Source organism: Trachurus trachurus (assembly GCF_905171665.1).
Source record: "Trachurus trachurus genome assembly, chromosome: 18".
Lineage (NCBI taxonomy): Eukaryota > Metazoa > Chordata > Actinopteri > Carangiformes > Carangidae > Trachurus > Trachurus trachurus.
The window spans coordinates 21332184-21350172 of NC_139909.1; the positions used below are offsets into that span (position 1 = coordinate 21332184).

Genomic DNA, 17989 nt, shown 5'->3' on the forward strand with positions numbered 1-17989 from the left:
CTGGACGTTTTGCTGCAATATTAAAGGTCACTTCATTTTTCCACAGCCCCGAAACAAACTACACCCTCTCGCTTTTGTGTATTTTCCTCACAATTTTTCAATGCAGCGGTGATCATTTCCAGAAGTGTTACCAGGTGGATTAACTGTAGTGTGTGGAAGTGCATTAATGTCACTGGATGCCTTGTTAACCCATCATAGGAGTAAATACTCTGGGTGCTGGCTCAGGATGGGAATCAAAAAGTGGTTTCAGTCAGCACTTCTCTTTCATGGATAATGGAGTCACAGATTTATGACAGTTAAAAGCAAAACTATCATTACAAATATTGTGTTTCCCTCATTCATCATCTAAAAGTCATATTTACTCTCATAGACCACACAAAACCAGAAGAAGATACTGAACTGAACTAAACTGAACTGAAGGTCTGTTGATCTCCTCAACTTATTACATTACGAAATAGCAAGTCAACTACTGTGTGACTTGTTCTCTCCTCTCCAATTATGATGTGAATATTATGATAAGTTGTGTGTCTCTGTCTGGGCTCATCTTTAGACTCTTTTAAATCTTATCAGCACCATCACCAGTGTTGCTGGCAGAACACTGGTGTTATGGAAGCATTGTGTGCTGGGTGTTGCACAAGGTGGCAGACTGAAACACACTGTCATCATGCTAACAGCACACACATACACGCTACCTGGACCTATACAGCCCCTGGAACCTGTTAAAATCCAGAGTACCCAATTTGGAGTACTTTAAGACATGCAGAACAATCACAGAGCCACCACTGCACAATTATGAAAGAATATAGTCATACTATATGTCAAATTAAACAGCAGAAGCTGGGCTACAACGTGTAAAAAAAACATGTTTATATGACCCAAACACAGCCCAAACACTACTCAAACAAACAACTAGACATCAAACTTCATGAAGCACCTCTGTGTGGACCCAGTCGCCACATTTCTGGCTGTATACTACTGTACATTATGCAAAACACATCAGCTACCGCTCATCTGAAAGAGCCAGATGTAGCAACCGCGGCTAACACAGCAGCTAGCAGCAGCACGGCAGAGGGAGAAGCCAACAACGAGCAAAGTCGAGCAAACACAGACGCTGCTTGGCCAAAACATGGTCGTACATTTCCTTACCTTTGCTGTTTTGCCGTGAAAAGGTTGTTTTATGGGTAAATCCACAATATTTCCAGTTGAACTCTGCCTAGTGTTTACATCTAAATCGGTCTGGCCTGCACGAGGCACACAACACCTGGCCTGCACATGGATTCTGCTGATTCTGATTGGTTCATGGCTGTCACATGGCTGCCAGTGCTGCCAATCACATCGACGTGGGTCTAGCTTCATTCTATTCTCTCTAATGGTTCGAATTAGTCGAATGAGCCGTCAATCACTCGAATCGACCAATCCGCTGCAGAGATAGAGGCTGATAGCCAAACCCACCCAAATAAGCTGCTCTCAGTGCAGCTTTATGCACACAGACCCAGAGGGTTAGGGATGCAATTCTTATTTAGTCCTGCAGTTAGTTTATGCAAATTGTGTGAAACTAAAGATTAAACAATGGTTTATAGTGGCAGGTGGTTCCAAGCTGTGCCAAAAATGGACATTTTGGAAAGTTCGCCTTAATATTTTGTAGTAAATCTCAATAATTTTGTCCTGCTTCAATTAATCAGAACCAACCACTGCAGAGACAATGTTCATATGTTGTACAATGATTTTATAGAGAGTTTTAGCTTCATTAGCATTATTCTAAAGGGCACTCATCAAAAATATGATTTTTTTTTTAGGCGAATATTAATTTTTTTTTTTTCTGTGTGTCATCTTCATTTACTCTTCACCAGTAACAGATATACTGAAATTTACACATCTCAGCAATTTCTCAATTTTTTCCCTTTACTATGACACCAAAAGTATTCAAATAGACCTTGTGGTTGCAGAGATATACTCGTTTTATTATGGATATGCAATTTTCGAGAAAAGGCCTAAAGGGGAACTATGCAAGTCTGGTCTCTTTTCCTCTGTGCTGCTAACCCTCCTCTCGGCCATGTGCATTTGTTTTCAATGAAGCCGGCGAGAAATCTATCAATAGAGTGGTGGATAACGCTATTTTTCATATTACATATATATTTGTGTAGTATTATCTGTCACAAAAATCACGAACAGCCATAAATGTAGCATAGTTAAGGTAAAACTCAAACTGTAGGTGAATGTGTAGTTTCCGAACTAACCATGTGTGTACTGTAAGTGCCAAGTTTATATGTAGCCTACTGTGCAGGATCATAGACTTAGCTTCATGAATCAGGGTGGTCAGATGCTAACTCGCTAACCTGCACTCAGCTGCTGGTACTTTCACTGCTTCCACAGATTCATGGTTAAAAAACAAAGAAAACTCTGAGTGGTCAGTCATTGCTGATGTTTCCTCATCTTCATGCAAAGTCTACATACGATGACCCAGTGTCACTCACAAATAAACTGTCACCTCTCATCCTTTTCCAAAACTAGTGGACTGAAAATGAAATGCGTATGTGAACATCATAAAGTCTCAGATTGTGGCCTTTACTGCCCTCAGCTGCAGACAGATCCAAACCATTAGTAGAGAGAGGACTTTCAATTTCTCTGGTTGTGTAAGCCATTTTTCCAAATCATATTTAACAAGGATTAAATATCACTTAATTGTAAATTATTGATTGATAGAGCTCTGAGGACAGACCTAGACAGCAAGACTTATGTGCATCCGAGGATAAGAACTCACATGATCAAATAGAGTTTGAAGAATGTTATTGGCCCCTCAGAGCACAATCAGCTGTAAATCTTTCATGGTATGAATAAATCAGAACCACTACATTAGAGCACTTACCTCATCCTCTGTGTGTCCAAAAACTTCTCAAAGAGAAGTTAAGCCACTGGGACTGGGAGGCTGCACCTGATTGGAGAGGTGCTGGGTACCGTTCTTAAGCCGTGTGATTGCTCTCTGAAGTCAGGAACATTCAAACATCTTCACCAAGTTGATTGGCTCCTTGTGATGATGCGTTTTTAACTGTGTGATAAGTGTTTTTCCTATCCACCTTTTTCCGAACGTCAAAAACGTAAGCCGGTTTTGCTCTTCCGGTGGAATTTTATGTTTACGTTTCCGTGGTTTCAGTAGTCAGTGGTAAATGCATGGATTTTTTTTTTTCAATGAAAATCTGTAAAACGCATGGATCATTACACCAGCTTTTAACAATGGATATCACACAAATTGACATCCATGTTAAAAGCCAGCGTTAATACTGCAACTATGACAACGACTGAAAACCATGGAAACATAAACGTACAATTCCACCGGAAATGCAAAACCGGCTTCCGGTTTTGACCATAGATGACGTTCGGAAACTTGTGGATAGTGTGAAGAGGGTTACCAAAACACAAATCCTCATAAAGAGACATTGGTCCAGATTGGCCTTATATAATATTATTATAATGTTTTCATAATTTGTGTATAAAATTAAACGTATTAATAATGAATGTATATGAGTGGTTGAAATGTGTGAAAAAGTACACACAGGATTTGTATGACATCACAGTTAAGCAAGAACTATAGAATAACACTCCTGACTGAATATGTGTGTATCAGGTCTTACATTATAAAGTGAATAACACTGAATAACACCTGTTAGTGGGTGCACAAATGAACATTTTGTCCTTTAAGTTGCAGCTCTTGTGGGCTGTTCCCGGTCTGCAGTGTTCAGGATCTATCAAAAATGGTCCAAGGAAGGAACAGTGGTGAAGCGGCCACAGGCTCATTGATACATGTGGGGAGAGAAGGCCAGACCAGCTACCATTAAGCTACCATGCTGGTTCTGATAGAAAGCTGTCAGAACACACAGCGCAGCGCAGTTTGTTGTGTATTTGGCAGCAAAGGGGACCAACACAATATTAGACAGGTGGTCGTGATGTTACGCCTGATCGTGTATGAAGATATGCATCACCTTTGGGGAGGCCATCAAATGATGACAGCGGTAATTTGGTGAGAAAATACTGCATGACTTGTTTGGCCATATGGTTGTTTCAGTTAACAGGAATAGAGTATCCAGATGTGCTGTCAAGACCTAAAGCATCTCTGTCGCACTAAGTTACACGTCAGCTTTTGTCTGGCTAAAAAGTTTGCTCTGCAGTGCTGTACAGCCAAGCTTTAATGAGTGGGATCCTAACAGGGAAAATTAACTATGATCCCAGCCCCTCCATTACAACAGGAAGTACAGCCAATCATCCTGTGCCTTCATGCATGTACAGACAGGTGCCTGTGGTTCACTTTGATACTGAATACAGATAAAAAAAAAAAAAAAACATCCTCAGAAAGTGCAAGTCAGACTGAATCTGAAAATATAAGCATCCTTTCAGTGTGGTTACATATGTCATTTATGCAGGATACATACCAAACTGCAAATTCCCTCAGACACCTGTCCTTTTTTATCTAATGCTGTACCCCCCTCCCCTTCCCTTCAGCTTCAAGAGTCTGTTAATTGACCACTTGCTGCTTCAGGAAGCAGGAAAAACCCATTGAGGTCCCTGAGGCGCACATGCTTGGCAAAAATATAGCATAGGGCACAAGATTTATAGTTAAGGGGCTGCAATTGTCCTCCAGTGTCAGGCTGCCACGGCTGAACAGTTTACTTCCTGTGTTTCTGACAGTATGTGACAGGATGTGATTCCTCAGCCGCCTTATTTTAAACAGAGATGCCTCCTGGTTAATAATGCTAGACGCTTTCAGTTGAAAGGTTGGAAATGATGACCCTAACCAGGACTCACAGTTGGACGGAAAGACAAGGAGAGCGAGGAGATAAAGAGACCACACAACACAGGGAATAAGAAGTATATAACCAAGTGTATTCCCTCTGTTAATGTACACATATTTAGAGTCATCTCACTGGAACACTTTTACAATAACATTTAGAAAGAACAGGAAGATACTGGGGGGGAGTATGCTTGGAATGGAGAAAGAGAAGAAACCAGACAAACATGGCAGCTGAGTGAATGGAGGGAGCCTGTCAAATGAGATGGCTGCCATCTTGTCTCTGGCCATGTGGACAGAAATAGATATAAAACAAATAAAAAAAAGGAGGAAAAAGGGGAAGGAAAAAAAGAAATGGAGGGTGGGTAGAGCCTGCTTTGTCCACAGGGCATGAGGACATACAATCTGCCATATAGAGAACAAGGAGTAGATGCAGGACAAAGAATAGATTGAGGATGACAGATGGAAGATGGGATAAAAGGAGAGGAACTATTCTCCCCTGGAAAAGGAGCATGTGTGGTTTCATTTGCTCAATTACCAAAAGAAAATACATAGAAATTTCAGTTTCCCAGAATCGTAGACATTTTTTTCTCCAAACAGGAATGATAGTAGGGAAAACACATTTCTCTTAGTAATGGGATGAGAGTCAAATATTTAGACATTTCACAAACTTTTTTCAGGATTTTTCTTTTCTTTTCATGGTACAGTTTTCTTTTTTTTAATAGAGTTGAGAAAATTGGAATACTAGAGTTCTGTTGTACATCTTCCAGGGAACTGCCGTTCACCTTTTTGAGAGTGTGTGTGTGTGTGTGTGTTCTTCCCACAAAGTTCGCTTTGCCCATTGGCTGCCATCAGTCCAGTCAGGCTAGAGAGAGAAAGGGGGAGGGGGGTGGGGGTGGGGGAAAGACACAGTCGCTTGTTTCAGCTGCAAGGTATCTCTCTCCACAGTGGAACTCCAGCGAGAATGAATTCAGAATTTTTCCTAAAATGTCTCTCGTTTCTTCGGAGAAAAGAATCCAAAAAAAAAAAGAAAGAAAGGAAAAAAAAAGAGCAAAACAAAGTGACTGAGTCTTGCAGCAAGGCATTGCATCAGCCATCCTGTTCATGAGAAGGAGGGGGAGCTTAAGGGGGGAGAAGGAGTTTCGGGCGGTGAAACTGTTCTGACGTCAAAAATCCTAAAGTCCATCTCTGCTGCGTCTTTTATCAGCAAACTCTCATTTTTCCTTTCGCTCGTAGGTCCATAGGTTTCTGCAACGTCTATACATATATTCATAATTATATAGAACAGAGTTCATCTTGTTTGCTGGAGGTTTTTTCTGTTTTTCGGTGATTAGTAACTGTAAGGACATGACACAGTTTCTCTGCTGGCCCACTAGGGGGCGCCTCGGAGCCCCAGAGACACATGACACAGATCTGCTGGAACAAAAGGATGACCAAGGGGTTTTTTGGCCTCGACAAGTTTTTGGCGTCTAAACGTACATGTTAGCATCCGTTAGGTTGGAGCGGTTGGTATCTCACATAGTTGCTACGTTTAACGTTGTTATGATCATCAATCATCGTCATATTTTTTGTTTTTTGAACTCCACAGAAAGAAAAAAACAGTTTTTTATCTTTTTCATAAATGAATACTACATGCTTGAAACACGGCAGAGTTTACGTTGCGTCGGTTCGCTGAGCATCCTAGACAAGGAGAGAAACAGAGTGCACGGGCGGATGAGAGGGAGAGAGAGAGAGATCTGACGAGGTACGTGTGTGTATATATGTGTGTGTGTGTGTGTGTGTGTGGGGTCAGAGATGTCGAGCGCCTACAGAGGTCGGACAGCTGGATTTGACACAGTGCTTCTGTAAGCTGGCAGTATATTGATTTTACAGAGTGATGTCAAGTTGCTAATTCAAGCCTTGTTGGAAAATATTATGTTGATACTGTCTAAGGTGACGGCTCACACCATGAACTGGCCTCAGGACGAAGTACAGGCCCCGACACAAATACTGATGGCGGCACTTTCCTACAGTACTCGAGACGTGAAATAACTGTCATACACTAAACCATGGATCACTGGTCTATCAGCATTTGGTACACAAGGTGTTGGTTGGCACAGTATATGTTGAGATGTGAGGTGTTATAGCCTTTTCCTTAAATCCACACCATGTAATGAGAAGTCAGACCAATCAAAGCGATGCTGAGGGGTGTGAACAGAACCGTGATGTCACCTTGGCAACTTTCTTCCTGCCTCCCTCTGATTAGACTTCTTTGGGCACCATGTGTGGTCACCTGACAATACTGAGTGTTAGAAATAATGACCCTCTGTTGTGTTCTCCGTCTCCCATAATAATATACTGCCTTCCCCCCCTTGTCCCTCTCTCTCTCCTTCTCACTCTTGTCTCATTCCTTCTCTAAGTGCGTCCGCTGTCTGTCTCTGTGTGTCATGGCTGCGCTCCCCCTCAGACGTAGTACTCTTTGTCTTTGTTCTTCTTGTTCTTGGTGACCGTCTTGGCAGTGCTGGGCTGTTTCTCCTTCACCAGGGCTCCGTTGCTCTGCGTGGCCGAGTTGCTGATGTAGTTGCGGCTCTGGTCCACCTGGTAGGAGCCCTCGTCGCGGTTGCGGTACTTGTACATGGCGTAGAGCAAGATGAGGATGCAGAGTGCGGCGGCCGCCACGATGCCCACCACCATTCCCGTGGTGCTGCTGGACTGCTGCACCTCCACGGCGCCGGGGAGGCCTCGCTCGGGAGACGTGGGATCTGGAGTGGGAACATGGGGGAAATTTGGGGGGTAGGTTATTCCCGGGACTCTACGGTGGCCCGGGTCTGACGAGGGGTGGGCCGGCGGCAGCAGCACCTGACCCCGGGTGTTCATTTTCCCAGCGGGGATGTTGTTGTTGTTGCCGCCGCTGCTGCTGCTGCTGCTGCCGCCGGCGGCCGGCTTGATGCGGGGGCCGAGCTGGTCGGGGTTGGCCGTGGGGGTGGAGGAGAGAGGTGGGCGATGGGAGTTGGGGGAGCGGGAGAAATGGCGGTCTCGGGGGTTCTGGACGCCGCCCTCACCGGCCGGTGGAGGAGGGAGGACAGTCCTGTCGGTGACCAGGGGGGAGTTTTTGTAATAGTCCTCGTCATCCGACTCGGTCATCTCCCCCGAGCCGTACGCCGACACCTCGATGGTTTCCTCGCAGTCCTCCTGGTCCAGGGGGCACGGGGGCCGACCGTTGGGCAAGGGGAAGGACTCTTTGGTGGTTTCGAGCAGGGTGAGGAAGGGGTGGTAAGTGGTGGGGGGCGGGGGGATTACTGGGTAGCGGGTGGCGATGGACGGGGGGTCTAGGGAGTCCACTGTTATTATGGGCAACACTAATTCACCTCCTAGGACAAGAAAGAGACAATGGAAGAAAAGAGCGTCAGAGAGCGTCTGAGAGGAAGAGCACCTCCAGTCATCAGAAGAAAAACAGTTCAAATGAATCACCAGAATTAGAACAGCACTAAACCCTAACATGAGGTTAGTTCTAGAAGTTTTGTTAGTCTGTTCTATTTAAAAAGTTAATATTCTGGCTAACTCTGAACTAATATCAAATACAAGTAAGACTAAGTCTATCCTGACTGACCTAACTCCCTGAGCTGCACACACCTACATGTCACATGACTAATACAGGATACAACTAGACTACAAATTACACTCAACAACTGTTAACATCTACTGTACTGTACTACACACTGTGCTAGCCTTCACTTCTAACTATGCTCGCTAACGCTAACACTAACGCTAACGCTCAGATGTTTCTGCTGTGATTGGTTAAATAAGATAGCAAACCACGAGGTTCAGGTCACTTACATCAACAAATTGGCCGCATGATTTTTGCATGAAAAAAAAAATTACAAAAAGAAAGCTGTGTAAGATTGTTCTCGGATAGTGATAAACAAACCCCCCCTTCTTTACCTCCTCTCCTCTTTTGTTTCTTTATTGGGTGAAAAATAATCAGAATGTAAAAAATATATTGTTGAATTATTCAATGTGTTTTTTTTTTTTTCTGCTTTCAGTTTCTTATGAAGAATTGACTAAGACCCAATCCCCCCCTACCCCCTTGTGGGCATGGTAGTTTCTATGGCTCATTTGTAATTGGCTTAATCTGTATGCAAACCCTGAGGAGCAGCTGCAGGAAACGGATGCCCCGACTTTCTTTAGCCCCAAAATCTCAGCACACATACATACGGTACACTGAGACAGAGTATTAAACACTACTGCTGCCTTTTTGTTGCATGAGTCCCCGATACCCACTTTTTCCCTCCCAGACACCACACATAAACACGGGGCAATCACATTCTCCTTACACAGCCACCGGCACTATAGTGGAAAAATCATCAATGAGCCATATTTTTGTTGTCGAGCCTTAATTATGCAAATCTGAATTTACTACAACACCCAAATTAGATAACGATCATGGGTGTAACATTTATAAAAAATAAAGATTAAAAAAAAGTTGCACTCATTGAGGAAGAATTGTGTCAGTGGGTGGAAGCCGAGTTGGGGTTAATGGTTAAACATGTTGGATATACGTTAACAGAACATGGCAGAGTATACATTATATATTACTTCATCACACTTCATAACACTATTATTTCATTTCTTTCTCAATAGAGAGAGGGGACACAAGTCAAGGAAACAATAGAAAAACATGGCAAGTGGTGGTGGTGGTGGGGAGGGGGATTAGATTATGGTACATCTTGGGGGTGGGGGGAGAAAAAGGGGGAAGGTAACAGCAAAAACATGACCAAAGAAATACCAACATCACCAGCATAAAATCATGACTCTGGCTCTTTGTTCATTTGATAAGGTGAATCAGAGTGACTCAGTGGGACTCGGGTCAGGTGGTTCAGGGATGATTGACGGGGAGGGTTTGGGACTGTAGGGATTCCACCATGTGGCCTTTATCAGCTCAGCAACCCCACCCCCCACCCCACCAAAACCTTGTCAGTTAAACAACCATACATTTTCACTCAAAAGAATGGCAAAAGGCTCTGTTACAAAGCCACGGCAACATGTCAGCATATAACAACACACTTGACAGAATATAGCAAAAAATGTGAGAGCTGTGAAGGGGGGAAAAAACTTACAAGAACGGTTGAATTACTAACTTCTTATTTCAGTAGCAGTGTTGGAAAACCTAGTTTCCATGGCAATGCTCAAGTTTTTTTTTTTCTTCTCTCCATTGTATTTTCTGTCTATGTTTGAGGGCTGAGTTTCACCTTGAAGGCTGAGGGGACAGCAGAGCGGTAGTGGCACATTTGAGGAACAAAGACGAGTCGCACAAAGTAGGAATTTTGCAAGTTAAGTTCGTTCACCCAAAAAAAAACAAAAAAACCTTTGGTTTTGTAAAAGAACTTGTCAAAGTCACAGAAAGAAAGTGTTTTTGCGTGGACCTCGGAGATGGTTCCTGGGAGATACGGCACCAACGTGTGTGACTGAGGGTGGGACGCTGCTGTTGCTATCTGCGCTCTGCCATCTGTCTGTGTGGCAGAGATGCTGCGGGCGCAATTTCAAGCTTCATACCTGCTGCTCAGAGTGCAGCCCACCCATGACTGAGTAGGGTCTTGTTGACATATAACCCACACAGGAAACAGTGTTTCTCTGCTTTGAGTCTTTATAATCCCCACATATATAACAGCGCTGTAGATCTAGATCTAGAAAATTCAGTCACTGAAGACTGTCTTTAAATGTAAAGGATTGTTCCAACAAATCTCCCACATCGCTCTGCTGTGCTTCAACACTTAGAGCCAAAGCCTGGAGGCCTGATGGCATCACCCCCATCTGACCGGCAGGCAGCGGCTACCAGATAAATAATGAATCCCAGCCCTCATGTCAGAAACTCTGGGCAGTTATCAGGTGCACCATCTTTCTCTCTTCTCCCTGTGTGACCCGAGCCAACAGAAGCCGTGGTTTCAACCAATCAATGGCGTCTGTTGGCTCTCCCCCCTCCCCTCTCCTCTCCTCTCCTCTCCGCTGCCCTCCTCCCCTCGCTTGTATGCAGCTGTGATTGTTCAGTCGGCACCCAGAGGCATGGCTTGGAAAATTAAGTGGAGTTAAAGGACAAACATGTCACAAACAATACACGTGTTTATAGCGTTGTTTTTTTCTCACCTGCTGAAAAGCTGTCAAGAACCACAGACCGAGAGAGAGGAGGATTTGATTTGATGGATTTTTAACATATGAACTGAGGTATTTCAGTATTTTTTTTAACACTGTCAGGTATCATCATTCTATTTTCCACCAGCTCTGATGTGAACAGTACATACAGCATGTGGGCGTCTCTTCCTTTAACGTTGTAATATTGCCATTGAAGTGTTGAAGCGAGGCAGACTCAGAGATATTGAGCCTGATTGATTGAGTTTGACCTCATTGATTTGAACAGCTGAGACAGTGGAACCACGTTTGGACCACATGATGAAATTTCTTCTTTATCTTTGCCCACACTCCATCGTGCTGCCAGTATGACTCACCAACCCCCCCCCCCCCCCCCATCCTCTATTTACTCCAAATGAGAACAAGGCAGATGGATACTACGTCGGTCTCTTGACAAACATCGTTATTCTGCGGGTCACGTTGCTCCGCTCACATCCATTTTGAAATATTTAGAGCAAAAAAAAGGTTGTTTGGAGTTTGAGCATTCTATAATTCAGCTTTGATTAGGCTGCTGATGGAAAATTCAACAGCGTGTCCGAGCGTAATACATTTTCCCTTGCCTGCTTTTAAACTGCGCCACAATAGGTACAATTACAGCTGTAAAAAGGGACTGCTTCTTCATACATGGCGCTCCACAACCCGCTGCATCTGCTGCTCCTGCTTACGGGTGATTTATTGTGACACAAAGGGACGACGGCCTGCTTATTTCCTGCCCTACTGAGAGCCACATATTGGCTGCTCGGTCACCACCCGCCTGCTCATCAGCGCCCGTATCGACTGCATGCACCTGGCAGGGTTTCGTAGCCGTGGCCGCATCCCTGTGCTATAAATCTCCAACTCGCACAGAGAATCTCAACTTGACGCAGTGATTTAAGTCTCTAGTCCTATTCCACCACTTCCTGTCTTTGCATCGGTCCTGTTCCTGTGTTTTTGTGGAATTAAAAAAAGTCTTTTCTCATCCACATTTCTACTACTACAGAGTTCACCTGATGCTGGAAATACAGGATAGAAGACGGGATAACCATGTTGAGACAAAGTGTGAACTACGTCTGCTCCACCACACTCCTGGGAGAAACTAGGGGGTTTGTTTACAAATGGATCCCTTGCTGGGAAAGCAATGACACAGGGAAGGTGAAAAAAAGAAAGTTCTCTAACTGTTCTGGGTGATTTTAATGATCATTTCAATAAGACCTTGTGATAGTTTGCTGCAGAAATATTTTTGCTCTGTTGACCAGTTATGAAATAAAATAGTTACAAGGCAGAAATAAAAGTATTCTCTTTTTTTCCCCAGCAGCCTGAGATGACTGTGCATCAGCCTCTGCAATAACTGATCCCCCGAGTTACTGCTATAAAAGCAACTATAAAGAAGCATCGCATGTATAAACTACTTTATCTATCCCAACAGAAACTTTAAATAAATGTTGAACATATATTAGTGGTGAGATAATTGATTATTGATGAGTTCATTTAAGTTTTATTTTTGCTAGATTATGTTGGCTAATTGCTCATTAATAATGAATGACATGATGTAAATTAGTTAATCATTTATTCATGGGAGTTAAGTCAGTATATTATATTTTATTCCATTTCAGCTCATTTCCAGCATTTTATTTTGCCCTGTTTTTTTCCTGTCAAATACTATTAATCGTTACATGGTGGCGTATATACATATGTAGAGATGTATACTGCAATATATTTTTTACATTTGTTCTCAGTCAAACTTCACTTGTAGATGCTGCTCCGCCCACCCATGCTCAATGGCTGGGGTACGTTATGTCCTGTCTGAGCCTGGAGAAAATCTGATACTCAATCCAAAACTTATGAATGTGTGGGGACCCTTTCCTTGAACTCTTTCAATATCTCTTCTTACAAAAGGGTCTCATTTCATTTCATTTTCATTTTGTCTCCCTTCTACCTGCTCTTACATGTCATACATTTTACTCATCTCAACATATAATGGCAGATAAATTCCTTTCTTTCAATCTATCCCTGTTTTCAACTACTCTCTCTCCACTTTCAGTGTGAACACATGACTTGCAGCAAATATATGTTAATCAGCTCCAGGGTGTTTTGTGTTTTCATTTAATTAGTTATCTTTGTGTACTATTTACTGTATGTATACAGGTGTGAATGTGACAATGTATGTATATAAGACCTCAGTGTATGGGGAATAAGGGCTTGACAGAGTGAAAGGGGTTCAAGTTCATATTGTGCTTGTTATGTTAATGTATACAAATGAACAGATGTATTATGTTAGGTTTAAAAAACAATGAAAAGGTGAGAAAGAAAAAAACTTCACCCATAGACTTGGATGTCGCCCCCCGTTTTTGAAATTCCTGACTCCTGCCTCTTTCAAAAACAAGCAAAAAGGTGGAATGTGTGTAGGTAGGAGTCTACGGGGACTGACTCACTTTTGAAGCCAGTCCCTAACAGTCATTAGAAGAAACGCTGCTCTTCAATGCCTCTTTCTTATTTGTACTGTCGTGATTTCTCCTCTAAATTCCCACATGATTTTTGTCCTTAAAGGGATATTTCAACATTTTGGCAAATTCACCTATTGCCATAATCCCTATAGTTTTAGGAGTAGGTTCATTACCTTTAATTGTTGGTGCAAGCTGTTTTTAGATCTGTGGGGCAGAGACACGAGCTGGAATGTAGTTCCGGCTACGCATTTGCCTTGAAAACAACTCCATCTCATAATGTTACATGATTATGTCATAGCGTGGTGAATGTGCAGGTCACAACTTGTCCACAAAAGTGTTTTGGAGTTGTTGGATTGTGTATTTGATGAGTTTGATGAGGGAAAGGCGAAAATACCATGCTCCATGCAGAGCTCACGTCTCTGCCCCGCCGATCCAAAAACAGCTTGCACCGACAATTAAAGGTAATGAACCTACTCCTGACAACACTATAGGGATTATGACAATAGGAGAATTTGCCAAAATGTTGAAATATCCCTTTAATGAAATGGGGACAGTGTGAGAGAGACAGGAAAGATCAGGGGGAGAGAGGGGATGGGGATTCCAGCCTGGACTGTTGCTATAACAACTACTGTATGTGGTCCAACAGTTGACTCACTGAGGCACCTTTCACCAACAGCAGATGTTGGACGTCACAGTGATGTTGGCTGGTGTACTATAAGTTGTTTAGAGGATGCAGGTCAAGCCTCTGCATCGCCAAACAACTCACCTGTGGAATCTTTTTACCTCTGGAGGAATACCAGCTAAGAGAGATCAATAAAGTGTCACAGTGACAAATAACCCATGGACCAGCCTCCCCGTCACAGTGAGTGAGGGGGCTCGGTTCTCTGGGTCGTCCCTCATCTATCACCCAATCTCTTGGTTTCAATCCTTGACCCAAAAAAGAACATTCACTGGGTTGCTTCTATAGCGTGTCGTCTGATGAATTATTGAGGAGCTACTCTACAACCTCTGATCACGTCAGAGCAGAAACCGGTATAGCGGCCTCCAACATCCTGGCACTGATAAGTAGCTGGGAGGTATGCGAGGGAGAAGGGAAGTGAGGTCGTGTGGAGGTAGAGAAAAGAGGCAGAGTGATAAAATGAAAGAGATTTCATGAGCCGCCTGTTGGAGGAGGAGCCGTTTGTACAATAACTTCTGTAATTGACCTCTGTGAATACAATTAGCATGTACAGATGCTGTGTGTTCATGGAAATGTACAAATACAACGTGTGTCTGAGTGTGTCTCCTCCTCACTTTGTCACTCCATCCCCACTACATGTTCCACTTTTGTAATCCAGGTCCCCACTTCCTGGGTCTTGTCTCTCCTCTGACAGAGGCTCATTAACAGCACTGGAGGATCCAAACCAAAGCTTTAAGTGGGTGATGTAATTACAGCTCCCTAACAAAGTCAAAGTTTAATTAGCCTGGTGGGAAAGGCGGGAATCATTCACATGAATTTCATTCTGCTCACTCTCCCGGTTTTGCATCCCTCTCCTTGGCTTCTCTGGATCTGTGTCTCTCTCCTCCCCCCTGCTTCTCTGTTCTGCTCTGAGTGCAAAGGAACGTGACACAAATCTCTATGAGGGTCAGTCCCTCACACGCTTCTGCGCTTATCAGCTAGTGGCTAGTTTTTCACATGGAGGGTCATCGTGTAGCTTAAACCAGCTTAAAAACACTGGCTAGTGACCAAATGCCAGAGGTGGGAAGTCACACACACAAGTCCTAAGTGGCTGTGGTGAGACATCAAGTCAAGTCCGTCCCTGATCAGCCCCAGTTTCCTCATCTAGTGGTTTTACAGTGTGCTCAGTGTGTTATATGTTGCATCCTCATCTCGGTGATTAATAAACCATGTCATGAGTAAAAACCCTGCATCATTCTTTAGAGCATGACACACCATCATGACGTGGCCAATGAGGTTATGTTTTCACCCAATGTCTGTTAAGCTTTCAAATTGTTTTAAAAGTACTGAATCAGTCTGCACCTGGCTTGTTGAGGCATTGCCAAGCAGGAGCCAATCAGATGCACCCTGACATTATAGTTAGTACAGTTACATACAGTACAACTCTATGTGGAACCTGTTCTCTTTCCTCCTGTGATCCAGATTATAGCCCCTCCCAATGATAGCTAACCACATTGACCTCTGGTGGTCTGCTTTGTCTTTAAGTGATGTATGTATTGAACACTACATTTACTGTACATGTCTTTCTGTCAAACTGTCTTTACCCCTGCCACTACATTTTCCAACTGTTAAACATATTCCTACACACATGCTCAGCTCCAGTTCCAAAGGAGAAGGCTGTTGAATTGCAAGGTAGAGGTGAAAATATTCATGACTAGACGTGTGAATGCTGAAAGCAGCAGATTGCCATTGCTGAACAATGCTGAATGAGCTGAATAAATTGTTGAAACAATGCTGATGCTAAAGCTGAAACATAAAACTTGAAAGCTAGGAGATGAATGTCTTTGTTTTTTTTTAAGTATATTTTTGGGGGCTTTTTTGCCTTTAATGGACAGGAGAGTCGAGAGAGTGACAGGAAATGGGAGGCAGAGAGGGGGGGGGATGACACGCAGGATAGGGCAGCTCTGCGCAGCTCTGCGCAGGATTCTAACCGGGGTTGCCTGCAGTGAGGACTATAGCCTCAACACATGGGGCAGGTGCTCTACCAACTGAGCTAAACACCGCCCGGATGAATGTCTTTCTAAGGGCAAATAATTGTAGAAATGTTAAAAAGGTAGAAGAAAATGCAGAAATCCTGCATGTTAAAATGTAACAGTTGAAGAGATGAAATCTGCAGCTAACCTAATGAACCAGCGGTAACATAAACAACGGCTGAGAATAGATTAAAGTAGAACATTTAAGAAAGAGGCTCATTTTGTATGAAATTGTTGAAGATTAGTATGGAAAAATGAAGAAAAGTTGAAATCTGCTAACTGACGGCCTATAAACATTGTTGAAGCTACACTTGAACTGATAATATTTTCAGTGGATATATTTGAAGTGGCTGAAATATGTTTTTTTTGCTGATTCCTTCCACACCAGCTCATCATTGATCTTCTGTGTCGGTGCACCTGCTTCACTACATTAGCAGCGTACTGATCTGAATCCACTGCAGATGATACACTCACTACTACTCCGCCTCACACAGAACCATCATTTTAAATCTAACTTGAGTCAGGTCATGTGACTCAGTTCCTCTACCTCTGCTATAGCTGTAGAAAAGCAGCACGCCTGGAATGATGTGTCGTAGCAACCGGAGCTGCAGGTAAACACATCTGTAAAACAGATGGCGCTCCCTCCGGCTGGTGTGTAGGAAGGTGTTCCGTGAATTCTCACAAGTCGCATCTCGCCCGGCTTAATAGAAAATACACGACTGTTCTTAACATTGTGTCTCCTTCCTGAAGGCACTTTAGTAAGCTGCATTGTCACATGTAATTGCAAACACTGGGAATTGGTCCTATCACACGGTGACCACAGGCCTGCGTTAGTGCAGCGGTGACGGAGAGGGGACATGTTTCGCGGACAGCGTTGATTCTTCTCTCTCTCTTGTCCACAGTTTGTGCGACCCCGCTGGCACGCCTCACCGGAGCTCCTGTGACATCTGGAAGGTGTGATATGGAGCGTGTGTGTGTGCGTGTGTGCGTGCGGGTGTGTTTGTTGTTTGTCAGGAGAGAAAACTTTACACCCACAGAGCGAGAACGACTGTGTGTCTGTCTGGAAGGGCGAGCGCCTCTACGGCTGTGTTGTGTGTGTGTGTGTGTGTGTGTGTGTGTGTGTGTGTTTGTGTGGGCATGAGAGAGAGATTGCTGCGTTTCCCCATGGGAGATTAAGACTGGGCATAGCATTCACCAAAAAACTCTCATTTCTCCTTTCGATAAGAAGGGAATTGAGTCTCTATTTTGGTCCCAGCCACCTACAGAGACTGCAGGAGAAAGCTGCTCTCCAGTTTCTCAACACGGGTTCAGATCACTTTCGCCTCACACAAATATACCTACTACAATAATCTCCTGCCATTTACAGTCCAACGTATCCTCTATTCAAACCACTAATCCCCGTTCCTAAAAAAAAAAACTTTTTAAGACTTAGTCTAAAAGAAATGAAGCGCTTTTCACAAAGACGTTATGGGTATTTAAAAAAAAATCATATTTCTTCTTTATCTGCTCTGTGCCAGAATATTATTAGAGATTTTCTGAAATCCATGCCAAGATAACTGGTTTCAATCTTCATTTTTATCATTATTATTATCTTTTTTCCCCCTTTTTTTTCTTTCTGTTTATTAAAATTCTTTGAAATCATGCTGACTTTATTTTTTGCACAGCAGGTGTTACCTTGGTTGGGTCTGAAGCAATATCTAAAATAGTCGTTAAACTGTGTGTGTGAAGACAGAGTGAAATAATAATAATAAAAATGTTTTAACGTTTTAATCCTCTTTCTAAGTATCAACGCTGTAGTCAACAATCATCAATTTCTCCATATATGAATATGATATGAATATATATATATATATATATATATATATATATATATAAATAAATATAAATAAAATATATGTTGGTGTATGACTTGGCTTTGTGACTACTCTGCATC

The 17989-nt window shown here is 43.1% G+C and overlaps 1 protein-coding gene across 1 annotated transcript in view; it reads right to left on the bottom strand.

The window, feature by feature from the left end:
- Positions 1–7222: 7222 nt before the first annotated feature.
- nrxn2b (neurexin 2b) overlaps positions 7223–17989 on the bottom strand; it is a gene marked incomplete at its 3' end in the record, with an annotated part of 720187 nt that continues 709420 nt past the window's right edge. Inside the window, exon 21 of the mRNA XM_083993168.1 lies at positions 7223–7521. Within this exon, the coding sequence (XP_083849294.1) occupies positions 7223–7521 (299 nt within the window). The remainder of the gene's footprint in view (positions 7522–17989) is intronic.